The sequence below is a fragment of the Tursiops truncatus genome, chromosome 14 (genome assembly GCF_011762595.2).
Source record: "Tursiops truncatus isolate mTurTru1 chromosome 14, mTurTru1.mat.Y, whole genome shotgun sequence".
In the NCBI taxonomy this organism is placed as follows: Eukaryota; Metazoa; Chordata; class Mammalia; order Artiodactyla; family Delphinidae; genus Tursiops; species Tursiops truncatus.
Genome location: NC_047047.1, coordinates 9717599 through 9741173, shown reverse-complemented (window position 1 = coordinate 9741173; position 23575 = coordinate 9717599). Strand labels below are relative to the sequence as shown.

General features: G+C 46.2%; 1 protein-coding gene across 12 annotated transcripts in view; it reads left to right on the top strand.

Moving 5' to 3' along the window:
- Nucleotides 1-23575, top strand: part of LOC101328570 (nephrocystin-1) — a 99410-nt gene that overhangs the window by 51676 nt on the left and 24159 nt on the right. For 6 of the 12 annotated variants that reach the window (XM_073791107.1, XM_073791111.1, XM_073791110.1 and 3 more), the window contains 4 exons: nt 2673-2785; nt 4803-4876; nt 6786-6830; nt 20157-20357. In XM_073791107.1, coding sequence (XP_073647208.1) covers nt 2673-2785; nt 4803-4876; nt 6786-6830; nt 20157-20357 — 433 coding nt within the window. Of the gene's footprint in view, nt 1-2672; nt 2786-4802; nt 4877-6785; nt 6831-8275; nt 13904-14271; nt 14367-19575; nt 19717-20156; nt 20358-23575 lie in introns of those variants that run through there. The other 6 variants (XM_073791112.1, XM_019931083.3, XM_019931082.3 and 3 more) reach the window with 3 other exon arrangements.

Here is a 23575-nt window from a genome sequence, read left to right as displayed (position 1 = left end):
CTTTGGTATCAGGATAATGCTGGCTTCACAGAATGAGTTTGGAAGTATTCCTTTCATTTCAGTGTTTCAGAAGAGTTTGAGAGGGTTTGGTATTAATTCTTCTTTAAATGTTTGGTAGAATTCATCAGTGAAGCCATCTGGTCCTGGGGTTTTCTTTGTTGGCAGGTTTTTGATTACCATTAAGTCTCCTTTCTAGTTATAAGTCTGTTCAGATTTTGTATTTATTATTTAGTCGTGGTAGGTTGTGTGTTTCTAGGAGTATGTCTGTTTTATCTAGATTATCTAATTTGTTGGCATACAATTATTCATAGTCCTCTTTTATAATCCTTTGTAATTTTTGTAAAATCAGTAATAATGTCTCCTTTCATTTCTGATTTTAGTAACTTGAGTCTCTCTCTTTTTTTCTTAATCAATCCAGCTAAAGGTTTGTCGATTTTATTTGTCTTTTCAAAGAACCAGCTCTGCTTTCATTGGTTTTCTCTGTAGTTTTCTATTCTCCATTTTGTTCATTTCTGCTCTAATCTTTATTATTTCCTTTCTTCGGCTATCTTCGGGTTTCATTTGTTTTTCTTTTCAAGCTCCTTAAGGTGTAAAGTTAGGTTGGTGATTTGAAATCTTTCTTCTTTTTTAATGTAAGTATTTATAGCTATAAATTTTCCTTCTTAACACTGCTCTCACCGCATCCCATAAGTTTTGGTGTGTTGTATTTTCATTTTATTTGTCTCAAGATATTTTCTGATTTCCCGTGTGATTGCTTCTTTGAGCCATTGGTTGCTTAAAGGTATGTTGTTTGATATCCACATATTTGTGAATTTTCCAGTTTTCCTTCTGCTGTTGATTCCTAGTTTCATTCCATTGTGATCAGAAAATGTACTTTGGGGGCTTCCTTGGTGGCGCAGTGGTTGAGAGTCTGCCTGCCGACGCAGGGGACACGGGTTCGTGCCCGGTCCTGGGGGATCCCACATGCCGCGGAGCGGCTGGGCCCGTGAGCCATGGCCGCTGAGCCTGCGCGTCCAGAGCCTGTGCTCCGCAGCGGGAGAGGCCACGACGGTGAGAGGCCCGCATACCGCAAAAAAAAAAAAAAAAAAGTTGAAAAGAAAATGTACTTTGGAAAAAAGAAAATATACCTTGTATAATTTGTCTTTTAAATTGTTAAGACTTGTTTTGTGGCCTAATGTATGACCACGTATGTTAGGAGAATGTCCTGGAGAATGTCCCATGTGCACTTGAGAAAAATGCGTATTCTGCTATTGGGCAGAGTGTTCTGTATATGTCGGCCAGTTACAGTTGGTCTGCAGTGTTGTGCAAGTTCTCTTTCCTTATTGATCTTCTGTCTGGTTGTTCTATCCCTTATTGAAAGTGGGGTATTGAAGTCCGCTACTATGATTGTAGATCTATTTCTCTCTTCACTTTTGTCACTGTTTACTTCATATATTTAGGAGCTCTGATGTCTGTTGTATATGTTTATAACTGTTATATCTTCTTGATGAATTGACCCTTTTATCATTATATAATATCTTTCATTGTAACAGCTTTTTGGCTTAAGGTCTGTCTTGTCTGATGTTAGTATAGCTATCCCTGCTCTCTTTTTCTTTACTATTTGCATGGAATATCTTTAACTATCCATTCATTTTCAACCTATGAATGTCCTTAGATCTAGAGTGGGTCTCTAGTAGACACAATATAGTTGGATCCTGTTTTTTTAATCCATTCTGCCAATCTGTGTTTTGGGGTTGGGGAGTTTAATCCATTTACATGTAAAATAATTACTAATAGGGAAGGACTTAATTGCCATTTTGTTATTTGTTTTCTGTATGTTTTAAGGGTATTTTTGTCCCTCCTTTCCTCTCTTCCTGCCTTCCTGTGTTTTTAATTGATTTTTTTGGTATGATACATTTTGATTTCCTTTTGTGTATATTCTATACATCTTTTGTGTGTGGTTACTATGAGGATTACATACAACATCCTAAAGGTCTTACAGTCCATTTTAAACTGATATCAGTGTAACTTCAATATTGAAATTTTCTTGTCCTTGAGACCTTGCTACAGTATGTACCAGGCATTGCATTAAGCATTCCACATTTACCTCATTTTAATCCTGTTAGTAACCTGAGATGCAGCTATGACTATCTGTGTTCTACAAATGAAGAAACCAAAACACAAGGAGAATAAATAATTAACCTCAAATCACATAGCTAGGAGGTAGCACCGCAGAGTCAGAATTCAGTCTGATCTGCCACACCCTCCTGTGTTCCACCCAGCACTGGGAACAGTCTGAACTCGTTTCCTCTGCATTCGTCACATCGGGTGAGGTGGCAACATGGCTTTGTTAAAACTTGTAGCTGACTAGTCCCGTTCTTTCTAAAACACATAATTGATGACTTTTATTTTTTATTCGACATTTAACATGGCTGTATATGCGAACATGGAAACACAGGAACGGTAACCCAGAGTCGCAACTTGAAAGTACGCACGTAAAAATAAAAGTTTTCTGAAGTTTAACGTGGTCAACTTGTAGTGGAAGTTTTCCTCAAACTTATTAAAAATTTTTTTCAATAATGAAGCAGAACTTGAAACTCTTCATTCGAGTAATAAGTATACATTTTAAAAACACCGTAGGTTGGGTCATAGGGGATTGTTTAATGAATACATTTTTTTTCCTTCTTTAATAGTCTACTGCCGGAAACATTAATTGGAAGTATGTGCTCCGTTCATTTGTTGATATTTTACCGCCAGATTCTTGGTGACGCGCTCCTGAAAGACAGGATGAGCGTGCACAGTGCTGGTGAGAAGTCTTTGCAGTTTCCTCACGTACAACAGTGCATCATGCTTTGAGTAAATGTAACCTCTGCCAGCCTTTATCTTCTGCTTCTGAAGGTGACATTTGGAATAAAATATTTAGAATAGCATCAGTGTGAATCACTTACTTCAGACGCGAAGCACTGTGCTCAGCGTGCATCCTGTGTGAGCTCCGGACGTGTTCCGTTCTTTACGATATACACTTTTTACCATTCAGATTCTGGGGACTTGAGATCCTAAATTTCAGATATAATCATATTTTCCTTTAATGTCTTTAATAATGTTTTTACTACGTGTTTGATATGTATATCATCTTTTTTGGAAAGAGACCAAAATTACCCAAAATAACTGGTTCTTAATGCAAGAAGTTTAAAAATCAATAAAATTGGTGAATCCAGGTAAGAGGTGTTCAGCGGTTCTATTTTTATTCTTGCAACTTTTTTGTCAGCTTGAAACTTTTTCCAAGTAAAATGTTAAAAAGTAATTTTTAAAAAATCAGTGAGCTGTCACACGATTGAACTTGCACAGAGATATGCATGTGTTGTAAGAATTACCTCCAGAGAAAGTTGAATTTTATTGGATATTCTTTATTGAGTGCCTAGTATATGCCAGGCATTGTGCCAGGACCCAGTGATGAATGAGACAGGCACCATCATCCCTACTCTCGTGGAGCAACAGACTTCAAACACAAAATTATATGAATAATCCTTTTCAACCTCAAGTGTTCTGAAGGGAAATACACAACAAGAGCGTACCCTAGGAAGACCTGAATTAATTCATAGGATGAGGGAAGGCTTCTCTGGGCAAGGAATATTTAAGAGAAGACCTGAGAGAGGAGTTAGACATACAGGGGAGATGGGTGGGGGCGGATCCTTTCCGGATAGAGGGACCAGCATGTCTGAAGACCCAAGGCAAGAAAACCGGAGTGCACTGGAGAGATTGAAATTGAAGGCAGGCCAGTGTGGCTAGAATCGAGTGAGAGGGAGAGAGAGCCCCATGATGACTCGGCTCTCACGGACAAGTGGAGTTCATGGTTAGACACGAGTCCCCTCCCAGGGACACACCACCTGGATAGGTAGGTAGAAATGGAACTACCTAGAGTCAGAGAAGCACCAACATTCCTCAAGGAATAATTGTAATTCTAAAGGAAGGACAGTTTAAGCCTTTTAGTTGTCACTTGCCTCTGAATTTGTTTCAATGACTCTAGAAAAACTTCACGAACGACCCGACTCCTTAAAGAGGAGAAGGCTTATTAGTTTTCCTATAGGCAGGGAGAAGCCTACTCAGAATCGTTGGCTTCATTTGAATCTGCGCATCAGAATAAACTTAGTAAGACCTAGAGAGAGGATTTTTCTCTACTGAGGACACAAGATTATAGAAGTCATTGCCCTTGCCGTTTCTGAAGTGTCCTTCCTGGTGGGCCTCTTTGCACAGCCCTCCACGTGCCACTATTGATTGTGAAATGTCAGTATTCTCCTGCGCAGTATGTAGGCATGTGGTCAGAATCCCCAGCTCCTCATTCCTTCCGATGTCATCCAGCACCATCCGTTGGCCCCAGGCTGGGCAGGAGCTGCCCGCCCTCCACCTCCTTTCCCTTGGTGCCCCTCGTTCCCACTCAGCCTCCTGAGAGTGTGGGCGCCTCCTAATTGGAAGATTTCTCTTACCGCACCACACTCATGAGGAGGAAAGAGAGGTTGGAAAAAAAACATAGAAGAACAAAATGTTCTAGTCTTATTCTGTTCAGAGCCACTTTACTCCCACCTAAAAGCTTTACCTACTTGGTACCAGACTCATTTCAGACTTCCCCGGGGTGTGGATATAGGGGCAGATGGAGGCCAAGGGGGCAGCTTCCAGCCCTCCGAGAGGTTAACGTGGGTAGAATGTGTTATCAGCAAATCACGTGGCACAGTCATTGCAATCTGAATGCATGTTTTTATGTCTGTTGCTATAAAACACATTGGCTGAAGTTTATGGAAAATCCTTTCTATTCTTTTGTATTTCAGATTTAATTAGTAATCCAGTGCTGGCCACCTTCCCCAGGCTCCTGGAGCAGCCCGACCTGATGGATGCGCTCAGGGTGGGTAGTGTGCATCATGATGGAAACCTGGCGGGTCCTAAAGGCGGTTAGACATACTGCACAATGAGTTCTGACACCAGCTCTAGGCTTCTGTGGGGTTCGTTTCTTCCCTATTTGGATGATGTCTCCCGATCCCTGTCTGTTGTCCAGCTAACTTGGTCTCATCTGTCCTTTCTTACTATGGAGGTGACTTCCCCAGGGCTGCCTTCCCTGACCCCGTAAGCAGACGGAGTGCCTGCCTTCTACCCCGTTGCAATCTCCTCCCTATTGTTTGTTCCTTGACTTAAGGTGGCCACCAATTGTGTCCTGAGAGCAAAAATCCAAAATGGTTTGTTAGATAAATTGACTGAGTTTTCAGGGGAGAATCAGGGCCTGCATATCATTTTTATTTTAATTTGAAGTATGTTATCTGTTGTATGAAAAAGCAGCTGGATATTAGGTTGAACCGTGTGAAATCTCTAATCTTTAGCCATTTATTGGCCTTCAAAAACGGCAGTTTCACAAAGTTCAACTTAAATATTAGAATCGACAAGTATTAGACCTGCGACGCAAATACTCAGATAACATAAGTGCCGTAGGGGATGTGTAATCCAGGTCCTTGCAGATTTAAAGGAGGCAGCATGTAAGGATCAGGAGCCTGTTTCATTAAAGATGTCCTCAGGGAGATGCACCTAATGAAAGCCTGGGGGCCAAGCGGGGTTTCGACATACTGGGACGGGAGAAGAAGACATCACAGGTGGGAGGGTCAGCACAAGCAAACACTCTGAGGCAGGAGGGAAGAGGGCGTGCTCTTGAGGAGAGCAGACGACCCCGCCTGGCCTGTCGGATGTCGTCTGTAGACGGTCAAGGGCGATCTCAGTCTCATCCTGTGGGTGAAGAGTGTGGTAGGTGGTGGGCAATCCGTGAAGGGTTTTGCTTTAGGGACCCCAGACAGCACAGAGACGTGGAAAAGCACGTGCGCAGGAGGGAGGGGAGCCGTGTTGGGAGGTGAGTCCTCTTGATAAGGAGGGAGGCCATACAGCCTGGCGGAGTTGGAAGGAGGAAGCATCGTCTACAGAGGTTTTTATTAGACTTTGAAACTGATTTCACGTGCTGGTTTGGCTGGGGAGGGGGTGTCAACAGCAATGATGAGGTTTTAGCAAAAAGATGTAAGAAAATGTTCTTGGCATATGCTTATCTGTAATTTCAGACAAGCTCATCTGGCACTATAGTTAGCTAATGCAGAATTTCTCTTTCTTCCCCTATAAAGCATTAGTATATTAACATTTACTCGTTATACAAAACGTACATACATTGATTCATTCAACAGATATTTCACGAGAGCCCGCTGTGGCTAAGGCACCATGCTGGGCCCTGGAAGGTCTTTGATTCATACTTCTGTGGGGTTAATTGAACTCTGGGTTTTTTATTTCTTTAAAGAAGCTTTTGTGAAACTTGGTGCACAGATTGGAAATATTTACTTGCAAAGCTGTACTTCATTCTACCTCTCCCTGTCCACTGTCCTCATCTCGGCAAACAGAATTGTCGAGGGGTATGGTATTTGGCAGAATTGTCTATTTTCATGACTGTCTTACCTTGAAAGCGTAATGGTATTTTATTGTTTAGGTGCTGCGTTGGTGCAGTTTGCATGCATGTGTTAGCGTTGCACTGATTCTCTGTTCTTAAATTAGTTTTGACTTGTAAGAATCACGGGCTTCTGAGGAATCGTTCACTGATACCTCCCGCCTAGTCAGTCTGGTTCTGGGTCATTAGCACTCGATGCCTAATTAGAGATTCACTCCTTACATGTGCAGGATTTGTACAGCGTTTGTAATCCTGTCCGTAAGTTTAATTACAGAGTGAAGTTGCAGAGGTGTGGCAAAGACTTGTGAATACTCGGATTAACATAATATTTCTGTTTGCTTTTTAGAGTTCCTGGGCTGAGAAAGAGAGTACCTTAAAAAGGTCAGAGAAGGTAACGTGACTGTGCACCCCGAGCGTCACACGTTTTGTGCTCCGTGTCTGCCGCACACCCTAATCGTGCCTCTTTTTTAGCTGAAGTAACCATGGTCCTAATCCCTCTTGACAGTTAAACGGTGTTATTATGGTTGCAAAGACACCTTCCCAGAAGGGTATGGTTGATGGATTCCAAGTGTAAAAAGAAACACTTGATCGAGACAGTCATTTCAGATCACTGAGTTTATTGAACTGAGGGGAACTTTCTAAGCCAAAGTGTCCCAGTTGGCTATCAAATTTCTCTCATTTAAAAAAAAAAAAAAATTCCCCTAGCTCTCAAAGTCCGTATCAGGTAAGGAGAGGGAAGAAGAAAATTGGCATAAGCTGTAGCACACATTGAAAGCAGGCGTGGCTGTGCTTACGTGGCCGGAGAGTGTGGTCATTACAGAACTTGCGGTGATCAGTGAGTAGTGGCTTGACTGCTCTAGTCTGGGATTGACAAACTTTTCTGGTAAAGGGCCGGAGAGTAAATATTTTTGGCTTTGCAGGCCACATGTGGTCTGTCTCAAACACCCAGCTCTGCCACTGTAACGCAAGGCAGCTTCAGGCAATATGTAAACACCTGGGCAGGGCTGTTTTCTGTAAAACTATTTCTAAAAAGAGATGGCAGTGGGCTGCATGGGGCCCATGGTCCATGGTTTTAGGACTACTAATCTGAACTTTTCATTATCCTCAAGGAATCACGGGAGAACAAAGACACTAAAAATTGAAAAAAAAAAGTGTATATATTGTATCCTTATTTGAGTTTTTGTTTGACTAAAACTGGCAGGTTTAATGCCCTTCTAGCTTGGCAGTGGACAGGTGCTGGGCCTCGGGCCTGTAGGAGCTGCCTGTCCACACACGGTAGCCTGTGGGGGCCACATCGCAGTGTAGGCCGCCACCCAGGCTGTGATGCCCACCCCAGCTGTTGGAGCCGGGCCACGGCCCATGTGGGTGTTGCCCAGCTCTTGTTATGGGGAGGCGGGGCTGACAACACATTCCTACTGCTTGGGGCTCCCTTCTCTGGATTTCACGCAGAGCCCTTGCTACCCTTCCCCCGTATCACCTTGACCTCATTCAGCAATACAGCTGACTTCACATCGTGTCCTAGTTCCGTTTACCTGGAACCGCACCCTTGTCCCCGGAATTAGACTCTGGCACCCCAGTCTGCTTGATGGAATGTCCATGGCACTCAGGGGGCACCCCGGCCTCAAGGAGCCCCTTGCAGACCCTCAGAGAGAACCACTTGTCTCTCTCCGCGGTGACTCCTGTTGTGTCCACGTCCTGACTGAGCTGCCAGACACTGACGCACCCCCCTCCCACCCCCTAGACGGCTTCTAGCTAACAGAGCTCGTCCAGTGTAACCCTTGAGGAGTAATGAGCTGGGTCCACTCACAGTCACTGGTGGTGCCGGTGTTTTCGCAGAGAGACAAGGAGCTCCAGAAGGCCGTGTTCCTCCTGGTTTACCACGACTGCGCGCTTCCCCTCCTCCACTCTGCGCTCCTGCCTCCGTTCAGGTGGGCAGAGGAGGAGACCGAGGCCGCGCGATGGAAGGTCATCGCCGACTTCCTCAAGCAAAGCCAAGAAAACGAGGGCACCCTCCAGGCTCTGCTGTCGCCAGCGGGGCTCCATGAGCCTTTCGACATTTCAGAGCAGACCTATGACTTCTTGGGTGAGATAAGAAAGGTGGCAGCCTGACAGCGGTGCCCCTTGACCTTCCACTTCCCGCTGAATCTGATAGACCCTCCATGACAACCTGCATCACGTGAGAAAACCAGAAGTAACTGTCCCATCATAACCTAGGCTTTATTCTTTTTTGTTCAGGCCACATTCTATAAGAAATATTTATCTGGTAATTTGAATATGTGTTAATACAATGAAGTAAATTTTTATGAGAAATACTATTATATCTAAATTTAAAGAGAATTTTTTTTCAAAAACCAACTAACAAATTTTTGTTTTGTTTTTCTTTTTCTTTTTTATTGAGTATAGTTGATTTACCATATTATGAAAGTTTCAGGTGTACAATATAGTGATTAACAATTTTTAAAGATTATACTCCATTTAGAGTTATTAATACTGGCTATATTCCCTGTGCTGTACAATATATCCTTGTAGCTTATTTATTTTATACTTAATAGTTGTGCCTCTTAATCCCCTACCCCTATCTTGCCTCTCCCCACTGGTAACCACTAATTTGTTCTCTATATCTGTGAGTCTGTTTCTTCTTTTCTTATTGAAGTATAGTTGGTTTACAATGTTGTGTTAATTTCTTCTGTATAGCAAAGTGACTCAGTTATACATATATATACACTCTTTTTTATATTCTTTTCCATTATGGCTTATCATAGGATATTGGATATAGTTCCCTCTGCTATGCAGTAGGACCTTGTTGTCGTCCATTCTGTATGTAATACCAAGTAACAAATTTAAGTTAACTGTATCTATAGATTTATATGGAGGCAAGATTTTATCAAAAGCTAAATTTATGACTATTCAAGGAAGTGAAAATATAATCTACAGACTAGGAGAAGATATTTGCAAATGACATATCTGATAAGAGTCTAGGACCCAGAATATATTAAATATATGATTTTGCTAATAAACTTTGTGTTGTGAAATGTAGGGGAAATCAGAGTAATCTATTTGAGAAAGTTGTGCTATTAATCACTGAATTCAGTCTAATATTTGAATGTGGTTTATTCTAATTAGATATAAAAACAGAATCTAGTTTTACCTTTTCAAGTCCATATAATTGGTGCTCTTAAAAAGAAAAGAAAACAAAACAAAAGACACCTCCAGGCTTTGGGGACTAAGTTACCCCACCCCTGTGTCAAAGAACAAAGATTTTGTTGCATTTCAAATAAACCTGTGACTGCCAGTGAATTGTCCCAAGCCTTCACTGTGAGTGATAACAGTACGGCTGGCGTTTGTTGAGTGCCTGCTGCGTAGTTCTCATTTACTAGGTTAGCGCTCACAGCTACTACAGGAGGCCAGCACTGGTTTTTTCCTGTATTACTACAGCTGAAGAAACAGGCCAGGCAGATTCGATAATTTTCCTAAAGTCAGAGCTAGTAAGTGGCACAGCTAATGTACCTCGTAGAGACACCATGTATCATCTACAACCTAAGACACTCCCCTCATCAGTGCAAACATTTAAGAATTGCATGTGAAAATAAAACATGAGAAGGCTATTGGAAGAAAAAGACGATCAAATTAGAGTTTAACCTAAACTGTCAGAGCACCAACTGAGGAACTTTTCTGGACAGCATGCTGCCTTAGAGGAGGCGCTTACTTTTAGAGACCCATTGTATTATGAAACTCCTGGGCTACATCTTTAGTCAGCTTCCGCTAAACCCTTAACCGAAACTCAACGTGGGCCTTCATCTCCGAACTTAACATGGGAAAGGGCTTCCAGCCACAAATGTCATGAGAGAACATGGCCTCGGAGAAGAGATTTCACTATGTCTCCACCGCCCCCCCAGACCCCACCCCATGCCCTCAGTGACGTGTGGGAAACCATCATGACGAGCTGCCTGTCCCCTTCCCAGGGCGGTGCCTCTCTCCCTCTGGGACCATGGCCCTCCACAGCTCCTGCTGCAGGAGAGGGGTTCCCGCCTGTGTAAATGGAGGTGGCGAGCGTATGTACAGAGATTTCCCGGTTCTGTCAGAGTTGTCTCATCTTAGGTCCCTGCTGTCTGCTTTGAGAGAACATGAAACCATGTCACTCCCCGTTACGAAGGTCATTTTTCTGTAGACTCTTTAATTCCTAACTGCCACCTTTTACTTTTTCTAATCATTTAGCTTATTCTTAGCATCAAGCCAGAGGTGGGGCATTCTGAATGAAAGAAAATATTGCTGGTGAATTCCTTTCAGTGAATGCACGGCGTGGAGCGAGGGAGCTTTCCTTAGAGGGTGTTTTCACAGACTGTCTTCTGTGTTCATTTGAAATGTGTCGTGCTTGACGAATGCGGCCAACTTCAGGGTTTCTGACACATAAGCAAAACACCGAGGCAGGAGAGAAAACAGTTTCAGTCATGCTCAGGCCCAAAAGGAAGGCGCGGAGGCAGTTGGCCCGCAAGGAGGAGGCTGTTCCGCAGGGGTGAGCGTGTCTCTGCCATCGAGAGGCTGAAGTTCCCTCCTCAGTCAGTGGAGGCTTTTTTTTCCAAAACAATGAAACCTCTCTGGCTTTTTAATGCCACCTTTTAGCTTCCAAAACAGGAAGAGGCTGTCAAGGAGCCAAAAACATCCTGGAAATGAGTCCTTGGGGGTCCGCATGTCAAGGAGCGTGACTTGGCAACACACCGACTTAACCGAGAACTGAAGCGGGGGAGCGGCAAGACGGCAGCAAGTATGGGGTGCCTCCCTGTGAGGGGGGATCCCCACATCAGAATCACAGGTCGGGGCAGGGGGACCTTCCCTGGCGGTCCAGTGGTTAAGACTCCATCTTCCAGTGCAGGGGGTGCGGGTTCGATCCCTGCTCGGGGAGCCAAGATCCCACATGCCTCGCAGCCAGAAAACCAAAGCAAAAAACAGAAGCAATATTGTAACAAATTCAATAGAGACTTTAAAAATGGTCCACATCAAAAAAAAAAAAAATCTTAAAAAAAAAGAAAAAAGAACCATTGTGGAGGACGGGGGGGACTGGCCCGCTCCCTCCACCTCCAGCCTCATACAATGGATTGAGCATCACATCCATCACATCTGCTGGAGGCGGAAAATGTTGCAACTCCCTGGCCTGGGGGGCCAGTCTGGATGGCAAGAGACGGGGCATGTACTACGGAGCAGGTACCACCTCAGTCGCCAGTGGTTTTATGGTCTAAGATTGAGGCCAGAACAACTCACAAGGGAGTGGTTGAAATGCATGATACCACATACAAACGGAGCAGGTTTAACTTGCCAACCCAGCAGCATCTGGGAAACCTCCAGGGACCAGGGAGGGCGCTGGAAGTGTCATCTGCCAGCCCAGGGCTTTGTCAGTTTACAGTGTTACAGGACATCCTTTGCTGTGGACTTGGTCACTTCCTCTGGTGTGAAGCATTCCAAGCTGGGAGGTTTTCTCTGGGCGTGGAGGTGACCAGAGCTGGCTGGAACCTCGCTGCTTTGTGTTCTGCTTCCTCAAAACAGAGAATCTGAGACAGAGCCCTACTGATTCAAGGCACTGTACATCTGAGGTTTATAATCGCCCATTCGTTCGTTCATTCATTCATTATGTATTTGCTGAGCACTTACTATGCTCCAGGCACAGCATTCGGCTTGGAGGACCCGGTGGGAGCAGCCCTGATGAGATCCCTATCCTGACTTACAGTGCACGATGTGGACGTAATCACACATGAGAACCATGAAGAAGGGCACAGACTGCTGGAAGGGCCTCTCGCTGTGTCTTTCCGTTGTTGCTGTGATATTTAAATTCCAGCCATCCCATGTCTGCAGGGTTAAGAGCCCTGAAGCGGGCACCGAGTAAGCGATCAGCACAGGTGGTCCTTCTTACTGCGCTCTGTCTCCCCAGACGCCGCCATCCCACGTTGGGGACCAGCTCACTCTCTGAACTCCCACTGTTCGCTGTCTGAAACTCAGGAATATGTGGATTTAATAACACGTGGATCCCTCAAGAGCCAGACTTGCTGGCGGAAATTCTGATACTTGAAGGCAGTAATCGAGTAATCACAGATGGACGGGGGGAGGGATGGGAGGAGTGATAAATGAACGGTGAGTGAAGGGCTGTGCCATGATGTGTAGGAAAACGGAGGCCTCGGAATTTATGTCTCAGTGACTGACACTGAATGAGGGCGTGCAGGCGTGCAGGCAGAGTATAAAATGGAAACCAGAAATCACGGATGGAAAACAGCTTGCACTCAGGACTTTGGTAATTTGGCCCTTGGGTAGTCCATTTCTTGTGCTCTGGAGACAGACTGGACCTTAACCTGCTCATTTGTATTTGACTTTGCCAACAAAGATTAACTTTGCTGAACTTTGCCCTTTCGAAGAGGCCACTTGGGGAGATAACAAAAAAGGCTCCAGGCTTTCTGAGCCATTCCCCAGGGAGGTCTCTCTGGAAGACCCAATCATTATCCCGTGAGTCCGTCCTTTTTCCTGCCAGCTGTCCTTTGACCCTGAAGCCTTCTGTGCCTGCCCAGACCCCGAGGACACTGGGAACCAGACTCAGTTCTTCCTAATGGCCACAAACAGCATTAACCGCAGCCTCCTCCCAAGCCTGGTGCTGTGGTTGTGTGCATTCTAACTCCCCCATTTGGGAGTCAGATTGATTTGTAGAGATAGTAGCTGCAATCCAGCTGTGTCTGAATGAGCAGGCCAGAGCCAGTGAGACATGAGTGTCCCTGCAGGGTGAAGGGGGAGGGCTGGGCTCCTCCTTCTACAGGGGGAAGCAAGTGCATGGACATCTGGTGCATTTGCTGTCCAATATCCATAGACTTCTGGTAGCTCCACCCCCCCCCTTCTCCGTCTGGAGGAGCCCCCCCCCCACTATACCACACCCTTTGATCCCTTTCATCACAGCTCCAGGAGGGGCTATGATTGGCTCAAGAAGATCAGGATATGCCACTCCCCCTGGTCACAGTGATTGGATTAAGAATGGGCCAATAGAGAGCAAACCCCAGATTTATTCTAGAGCCCTCTCCTTCCCTGCCCAGTGTAGCAGGAGATGTGAGATCTGGAGCCACTGTGTATTGCAGCAATTTTACTACTGGGAAGTGAAAGCCTAGAGCTGTGTGTACATGGGGGTAGCACCGAGTGAGGTTAAGAACAAAGCCAACGGTAGTGACAGCGACAGGCAGGCAGGGCTGACCAAACAGGGGATCTTAGGTCCTTGGTAGCATTGTTTGAGTCCCTGGATCAAGCCTCACCTGAAGCCAACATTCCCCCAACTTCTCACTTACCTGAGGTAATAAATTCCCTTAGTTGTTAGAGCCAGTTGGGATGGGTTCTTCTAACACGTGCAGTGGGAAGAATGGATACGCTGTCCCTTCTCCAAGCATCTCTGGCTTTCTCCTGGCCTGCCCCTTATCAGGCAACCAATAAATCTTTTATGAAAAATGTATAAGGCGATTTATTGGTGGGGAGAGAGTTTGAGGAAGAAGAGACAAAAAAGAGAGAAGCAGTTGTCTCCAAAATCTTTCTGACGGAGAGGGTCGATTCAATCATTCGAAAACATTTATTGAGTGCTTACTGTGTGCCAGGCAATATTCAATACAAACAGTTACTGCTCCTCCGAAGCCAACATCCGAGGGAGGGCAGGGGCGGGAGACAAACAATATGCAAATGAATCAATAAACAAAAATACGAGGTAGTGATAAGTGCTATACAGAGAATCAAAACAGGCTGGTAGAGTTTTGGTTCTGGTCAAATAGTGATGGGTATTCTACCCTTTCCTCCCCACTGAATGCAGCTAAAGCCCTGGACAGGATGCATGAAACAGCTTTCTGAGGACTCTGAAAAATAAGTAGAAGTGGGACTGTTTGGGAAGGAAACCAGAATTGAAAATACTACCAAAGTGGTGGTGAGTTTCCCATTTTTTCCCTCCAGATTCTTCAGGCCTGGGCTCAGACAACATGAAACCTAGAACTGTGTACAGGATACAGACCAAAAACGTCTCCGAAAAAGCCCTCCATTTCTGGGCTTAGGAATGGGAAAGAGAGCCCATATAGGGCAGAGAGAGTGTAGAAAACCCCTGTTTATTTGTGGAGTTTTTTCCATTCTTTCCTGCCCCCAGGCAATCTAGTGACAGTAGGGGTGACAATGGCAGTGGCAGCCAGATAGGTGACTAAACTCTAAGGAAGGGCACCCTTCTCTCTGACCAAAGGAACTGTGGTCCTAAGAGCATGGGGGGAAATCCTTCCTTCTTTCTCTTTCTCTGTGTAAATAAATATATCTTGTTGCTTTTTGTCACAGTACAGCAGGGAGAGTAAAACCCTGGCTTTTTAGCCAGGGGACCAAGGTGAGGGTGGAGGGGTCAGGATCACCTGGGAACTGGAAAGTGTGGGGGGATCATGGGGAGGAGGGAGCTAAAGAAAGTGATCCCATAAAGTAGTGTGTGAATGTCTTAGCTGCCCCTAAACAGCATGCCAGAGGATTTTAGAACTGAGCAGCACGGTCCCAGACTGATCCTAGGTCCAAGACTAGCACACACACCAAACAGATCTCAATAGCACTGCAAAGCCTTGAAAACTGAACTGACATTGTTCAGGTGGTTTCAGACCAGAGAAGGTAGACAGGAACTTCCTTGGAGCCTGCATCTAACCAGGTTGGTCACCTGCTAAAGCAAACAAAAAATCAACATTCTCTATAGGATTTAAAGAAGACCCATAATCCTATAACATAATATTCAAAATGTCCAAGGTAAAATCCACAATTACTTGTTATTTGAAGACCCAGGAAAATCTCTCAAAGGGGAAAGATGAAAGGACAATAAGAGACAACAAGTCTGAGATGACATGGTTGTTGGAATTGAGATATTAAAGCAGCTGTTATAATCATGCTCTAAGAAGTAAGGGCAAATCCCCTCGAAATGAATAGTCTCATCAGAGAAACAGATGATATAGAAAGAACCAGACTGAAGTTTTAGAAACAAAAAATACAATAACCAAAATGAAAAAGATTAATTGCATGAACTCAATAACAGTATGCAGATGATAGAAAAGTCAGTAAATTTAAAGATACTTCAATAGGTCAACATAAATCAATATAGATAGATCAATACAAATTGTCCAGTTGAACAATAGAAAGGAAATAGATTGAAAAAATAAACAAATCCTTAAGAACCCATGGGACAATGCCAAAAGGTCTAACATTCTTGTAACCAGAGTCTCAGTAGGAGGGGAGAAATAGGGTAGTACAGGAAAAAAAAGTTTTTTTGAAGAAATAATGGCTGAAAACTTTAAAAATTTGATGAAAGACTTAAAAGTTACAGATTCCAGAAGCTTAGTGAACAACAAGAAAAAAAGCTCAGGGAAAGCCATGCACAGCCATATCAGAATCAAACTATAAAACTAAACACGAAGAAAAAAAAGTCTTGAAAGCAGCCAAAGCAAAACAATGCATTCAACAGAGGGAACAACAGTTTGAATTACTGAGAATTTCTCATCAAAACCAGAGGCCAAAACATTTCTTAAGTGCTGAAAGAAAAAACAAAACCGGCAACCCAGAATTCTATATTCTGCAACAATACCCTATAGGAACGAAGGTGGAATTAAGACATTCTCAGATGAAGGAAAACTAAGGGAATCTATTGTCAACAGACTTGCTCTGAAAGAAATGCTAAATGAAGTTCTTCAGGCAGAAGGGAAATGATACCAAAGGAAAGCTTGGAACATCAAGAATGAAGGAACAGGGGCTTCCCTGGTGGCGCAGTGGTTGAGAGTCCGCCTGCCGATGCAGGGGACGTGGGTTCATGCCCCGGTCCGGGAAGATCCCACATGCCGGGGAGCGGCTGGGCCCGTGAGCCATGGCCGCTGAGCCTGCGCGTCCGGAGCCTGTGCTCCGCAACGGGAGAGACCACAGCAGTGAGAGGCCCGCGTACCAAAAAAAAAAAAAACAAACAAACAAAAAAAAGAATGAAGGAACAGCAACAGAAATGGTAAATATCTGGGTAAACAGATTAATTTTTTCTCTTAAGTAAGTTCTTTAAAATATGTATGATGGTTGAAAGCAAAAAACATGACATTGTCTGATGGGGTTTTCAACGTATGCATTTATAACATGAATGACAACTACAACTGAAAAGAAGAGGGTAAAGGGACCTATATGGTCTTCACTCCATCCGAAGTGGCAAAGTACTCTTGAGTTGACTGGAAAGTTAAGTATGTATACTGTAAATCCTAGAGCAACTTCTAAACAAATAATACAAAGAGACATGGTAAAAAACTCAGTAGATGAATTAAGATGGAATAATAAAAATGATTTAAAAATCCAAAAGGAGGCCCAAAAGATGAAAGAAAGAAATGAAACACAGAGCAAACAAATAAAAAACAAAAAATGAAATGGTAGACCAAAATCCAAATATATCAATAATTACATTAAATGTAAATAGTCTAAAAATACCAATTAAAGGCAGCAAATTGTTGGGCGTTCTCTAGTGGTCCAGTGGTCAGGACACAGCACTTTCACTGCCATGGCCGAGGGTTCAATCCCTGGTCTGGGAACTAAGATCCCACAAGCTGTGTGGCACAGACAAAAAAAAAAAAAAAAGCAAATTGCAAAACGGATTAAAAACAAAGGCCCAACTCTGTCATAACCACACACACACACACACACACACACACACACACACACACACACCATTATAAATATAGTGATATAGGTAAGTTAGAAGTAAAAGAGTAGGAACATATATGTCACGCAAACACCAAGTGTATGATAATAAACATGCAAACATCAATTATAAGCAATAGTATTTGTGTACATTGTTGGTAGGAGTATAAATGGTTTAACCACTTTGAAAAATAGCTTGACATTATCTAAAAACGCACACCACATGACCCACAATTCCATTCCTGAGATATTCCCAATAAAAATGCATACCTAGATGCCCTGAAAGATATGTTCTAGAATTTTCATAGCAGTGTTACTAATTAAGACCCCAAATTGAAATAACCCAAATGTTCATAAACAATAGAATGAGTAAAGTGTAGAATATTTATACAATGGAATACCGTGCAGCAGTGAGTGAACTACAGCAGCACACAACAACGTGGATGAGTTTCCCAGGCATAATGTTGGGCGAAAGAAGCCAGACGCACAGAAATTCATTCAAAATCAAGCAGAACTGACTGATAGGGTTAGACATCATGGGAGCAGACATCTGGGGAGAAGGGAGGGCGAAATGACTGGGTGGCGTCTGGCAACGTTCTATTTCTTGCTCTGGGTGGTGGTTTCATGGTCTGTATGTTTTGTGCATTTTTTCTGTAAGCATATTATACATCAACAAAAACAATTTTGAAATGATTTTTTAAAATCAGAATGGAGGGACTTCCCTGGTGGCACAGTGGTTAAGAAACCACCTGCGAATGCAGGGGACACAGGTTCGATCCCTGGTCTGGGGAGATCCTACACGCCGCGGAGCAGCTAAGCCTGTGCGCCACAATGACTGAGCCTGCACTCTAGAGCCTGCGAGCCACAACTACTGAGCCCGAGTGCTGCAACTACTGAAGCCCACACGCCTAGAGCCCGTGCTCTGCAACAAGAGAAGCCACTGCAGTGAGAAGCCCGCACACCGCAATGAAGAGTAGCCCCCGCTGGCCACAACTAGAGAAAGCCCGCGTGCAGCAATGAAGACCCAACGCAGCCAAAAATAAATAAAATTTTAAAAAATATCAGGATGGAAATATTAACAGAGGAGGTGCTGGTCTTACTATGGAAAGGAGAAGCAAAGAGAAGTGATTTCAGGATTAGAATTAGATGAACAACTACTTGTTAAGCGTCTGCCGTTAGCCAGAACTGTCCTGGAAGTTTTCAAATAGACTATATCTCATTTAACTCGCCCCAACACACAAAGGAGAAAATGTGACGCGCAGCCTCACACCAGGCTCTGACCTTGTCTCACAGTGCATTCACACCTACAGCCCCAGCGAGGCATCAGCTGGACTGGCAGGCGAAGATGTTCTCACAGCTCTAAACTTCTGTCCGTCCCAGCGTCCCATTGCCTGTGGTGCATTATGAATCCTACAGCTTTCTTATGAAGAGCCTCAGTAGATTGTGCTATACTTCATCGCATATAATAAAACATGACTTGGCTAAATGTAAAATGTTTAAAATATGCCAAATATTTTACAGCCTTGTTTTGTCACATCTTCCCTTCTAAACATATGAATTGTCTCAGAAGGTAGAAGTGGCTCAGGCCCTGTCCAGGTTCTGGTATTAACTCTACTTCACAGTCCGAGAAAGGTTATTTTCCTTCTTGTTTTCCCTGAGCTGTTCCCATAGACTATGTGCCATGTTGTCGGTGGCTGAGTCCAGGGTATCCTACAGCCCAAGAGAGTGGCCACGGCTGATTTACAACAGTCCGGAGAGGGGGCAAGAGGTGGGATTCCTGGGGCAGTGCCTGCTGTGCTGGGTTCATCCTGCAAATGAGGTGGGGCTGGAAAGCAGGTGGGATCAGGGCCTCACTTCCCCGCTAGATCCCCCCAGGCCTGAAGGAGGGCATGACCGGGCTGGCTTGACGTTTACTCCATGTGCCCTTTGCCTCTCTTTGCAGTGACTTTGCTTTGGGCTCATTTGTCCAAACTCCCCTGTCCCCTGGCTCTCACCCAGCTCTCTCCCAACCAGGCAGAGGCCCAGCAGATTGCTACCCCGACCTGTGCCCGGGAGGGCCGGTCCTGGTTGTTCAGGAACTGGCCTCTTGTTGTGGATATCTCCTGACCCCAGCACACAGAGCAGTCCTCCCACATCCCCTCCACTCCAGGGCTGAGGCCACGGAGGGCAGGGAGAATGGACCTCCAAACCCCAGCATCCCCAGCAGACTTTGGGGCACCAGGCCTTCCTGCAGGGTGGCAGATTCTCAGATGGACAGGCAAAGGGCCCACATCTCCAGGCCCTTTCTTTAGAGGGAAAGGAGCCACTTTGTCGCTGGGTCACAGCCCTGGAGCTCGGCCAGTAGGCAGGCGGAAGGCAGGAAGGAAACGCTTGGCCCCAAGCCTGGCCCCTGAAGCACCGGCTGGGGTGCTGGGGCAGGGAGGGGGTGCCCACTGGGGCGGATTCTTCCCAGAGAGGGAGCCCTCCTCCGCTGGGAGAGAAAAGTAGGAGAGGAGGATGGTGACAAGGGTGCAGAGAGAGAAGGAAGTGCTACGTCCCCAGGACGGGGCAGGAGCTGGAAGGGAGGGCGGCTCCTCGCCCTCCGGCTTGAGGCCCCCAAGGTGGAGAAGGCGGGAGCAGGGCATGCTGTGACCTTGACTTGACCTGGCAGATTCTTGGTCTCCTCACTTGGAAAAGGGGCAACCCGGTCACGTGCCGGGCTGTGGGGAGCACCAGAGCTGACTGCGGATTTCTTGGCTCCTAGTAGCTCTTCAATAAACGGTCCTTGTTATTCAAGCGGCTCAGCCTGTATTCTGGGCACCCGGTTGGGGTGGTGGCTACAGCTGGCCTCCCCTGGAGTAGCATGCCTGGGATTCAAAACTTCCTTAGGAGGAAAAGTCTAGGAAGAGGCTCCGGCTCTCCTTCCTTAGCGACTCTGCCCCAGCCCGGGCGAAAGCCTGTCTGATGCACAAACCGCATTTCACTGAGGATTCTCTTGGCTGGAGCCAGTGGAAGGACCTGCTGGGCTGGAACGGTTTTTTTTTTTTTTTTTTCCTTCCAGGCAACGTCCTCTGATGGGTGTGTCGGGCAGGAGGTGATATTTGAAGGGCTGCGGGCACGGGCTGTGGAGCCAGGGCGCCAGGCAGTGGGTGAGAGCATGGCCTCCCGCGACCCACCTCCCACCAGCTACACCCAGCCCGAAGTACCCTCGGGGATCGCGCTGTTCCTCACCATCCCCTACGCCTTCTTCTTGCCCGAGCTGGTGAGTGGGGCCGTGGGGGCCACCTGCATAAAGTGGGGGCTGGGAGATGCCGGCCTGGAGCTGGAAGCAGCTCCCTGGGGAAGGGGCTCCAAGGCCAGAGCTGCCGTGGCCTCCAGTCTCCCCCATGGGGCTCCAGGCTGGGTGTCCCCTAATCCTTCCCTGAGCACCTCTGGGCTTCTGCAGTATGGGTGGGTCACCTGCTCCCCAAATGAAACCCACCGGGGTAACTGGGCAGGCGACCTGGTGATCGGAGGTGTGGGCGAACTGCTAAAGTATCCTGGGTCCTCAGGAAGATGTTGGGAACGGACTTTTATGATGTGGTTTCTTTTCTCCAACTACTTGTTGTTTGTGCTTTTCTAAAGTTCACAACGGGGGCACTCTGTCTTTCCTTCTGAGAGCAGCTCTTGCAAGATTTTCTTAATTGTCACGTCAGCTAACCTTGAACTTGGAGTTGTGTGGCAAGTTGCTTATGATAAGATCTGCCATAGAACAGTCGTGTGAGATGCCCTGGGTGCTCTCCACGACCTGTCACTGCTTTCCTCTCCGGGTCCCTGCAGCTGAAACAGGGCCCCAATCCTTGCTGGGTCCAGAGTGTTCAACAGAATTCGAGTCCACTCCGAGCCGGCTGTCACCATGTCCTTTTCACTGACGGGGATCACAAGTCTGGTGAACAATTTAGGGCAGAGAAGTTTCTTTTGGTTTTCGAGCACCTTCTGAAATATCTAGTTGGTGGGTGGTATTTTCTTACCAACTCTGAGTTTGGCAGTGCTGGCCCCGGGCAGGGAGAAAAAGACAGAAAGTGGTTCTAACTTCCGGTTGGAACTGACGGCCCTGTCACCCTGTCATCTGCCTGGAAGGCTGGCCTGATTGAGTGATCTTTTGGCAAACTGGCTAAAGGGAGCCCATTGATGGCAACATGAAAGCTAAGCCTGGGAATTCCCTGGTGGTCCAGTGGTTAGGACTCCGCGCTTCCACTGCAGGGGGCTCGGGTTCGATCCCTGGTTGGGGAACTAAGATCCTGCATGCCCTGTGGCACTGCCTTAAAAAAAAAAAAAAAGAAAGAAAGAAAGGGAAGCCAGCCAGGGTGGGCCCCACGTTTGGGTGGCTCCAGCTGAAACCCCACCCAAGAAGCAGGTTTCTGCCAGGCCTGGCCCCTAGGGGGATACAAGTCAGGGCATCCTGCCAGACTGATGGCATCTCAGCGCTCCTGTGAGTTCTCTGGACCAGGTGTGCCCCTCGCCTCGGAACAGCCACAAGAATGGCCAGGGTCGGGGTCGACTCCTCCCCTTTTTATGGAGCACATGCTCTATGTCAGTCACACCAGCCACTGGCGACAGGACCCATGCCCTCCCAGGTTCCCTGTCTGCTGGACAGAGGCCCGCAAGCACTTCCTCGCTACAGTCAGACGGTGCTTGAGGGGGCGAAGGTCCTGCGCTGTGACACCAGCAAGGAGAGGCCATCCGACCTTGTCACCTCGGAGAGGGGTCCGGGCCTGTCACTGAGGAGGCGACTTTGCAGTTGGACCTCAAAGGACAGGCTGGATTTCCAGGCTGGGGGCAGGAGAGGGAAAGGCCTGGACCCCAGGAGAGGCTGGCAGGTAGGAGGCTGGAGGGATGGGGCTTCAGGAGTCAGGAAAGTACCCGGCAGTCGTGAGAAGGGCCATCTGGTGCCCGCAGCCCCAGGACGCTGGGCTCCTGCAGCGGAATTCCCGGAGGGGAAGAAAAGTGCTTTGTTATGCTGGGCTCTGGGGCCTTGAGTATCTCAGGGGGTGGGATGATGTCACTGGTTCCATATCGTTCATTTCCTTTTCTTTTGAAATCATTTTAGATTTATAGCAACGCTAGTAACAGTAGAACAGTGTTCCCATATACTCTCTACTCAGCTTCCCTTAAGGGCCACATCTTACATAGTACAACTGTCAAAATCAGGGAATTAACATTGATACCATGCTATCCACTGTTCTAATGAACCTCGTTCAGATTGTGCTGAATTCCCCACAAATGTCCTTTTCCTGGTCCAGGATCCAGTTCAGAATTCTGCATGTCATTTGCTGGCCGTAACTCCTTCATCTACTTTGATCTGGGCCGATTCCCTCCATCTTTGTCTTGAAACTTTTGAAAATACTGATCAGTTATTTTGTACAATGTCCTTCCATTTGGCCTTGTCTGATGTTTCCTCATTACAACTTCGGTTTTAATTCGTAAGTAACCCTTGTTCATTGCTGAACACTTAGAAAATACAGAAAGAATTATAATCCATGTGTATGCATATATTCGTATTTATACACATATGAGTATATATTTAATGGGTTTATTCGGTACATGCTCTTCTGCACCTGCTTTCTCCTTAAATGAGCGTTCCTAGCAGGGAGTATAGGACCAAGTGTGCATCATATCTGGGATGCGGATGGGAAGGTAAATGGGAGAGGACGGGAGAATGTCCAGTTGGTGGTTAATTATTATTTTTTTTAAACGCGTCGCGCGGCCTGAGGTATCTTATTTCCCCAACCAGGGATCGAACCTGCACCCCCTTAAGTGGAAGCGCGGAGTCTTAACCACTGGACCACAGGGGAACTCCCTGGTGGTTGATTCTGATCCCCATGAGCAGGAGATGTGCTGGGCTGGAGAGAAGAGTGCTGGATAAGCCTAGCAGAAGCCCCTCTGTCCCCGGCCACCTGGGTATGCTGCCTGCTGCCACCCATGGGGCTGACCACAGAGCCCCAGGCCTTGGGGGGTCCCAGACTCTCAGTCTGGGGGGCCTAAGGCATCAGGGACAGGGGTATGCTTTTCTAAGGCCATGAGTCCAGAGAGTAGATTCTCAAACTGGGAGCTCAGGCCAGCAAAAAGGGGCAGAGAAAGCAAAATCTATAACTCGGATTCAGATGTGGTCCATGATGGGGGCGGCCAGGGTGTACATCAGGGGTGACTGCAGGCATAGCTTCCTCCAGCCACTGTTCCCTAAGACAGAGAGGGTCTTCTTATAAAACGAGGGCCCCAAAACACAGGGAGAGCAGAGGGCTCCCCTGAGGCCTCACGCCAGCCCCCCGCTGCCAACAGCCGCCAGCTCTTTTGTATCAATGATGATGACAGACTAGGATGGCCCAGACACCAGGGGCTCTGCGTGTTCCCTACCAGCTCTGCTCCCCACAGCCTGCTGTTAACGATCTTTGCCTAAGTGGCTTTATTTTAGAGTTTTTAACATTAAAATGCACATTTTCA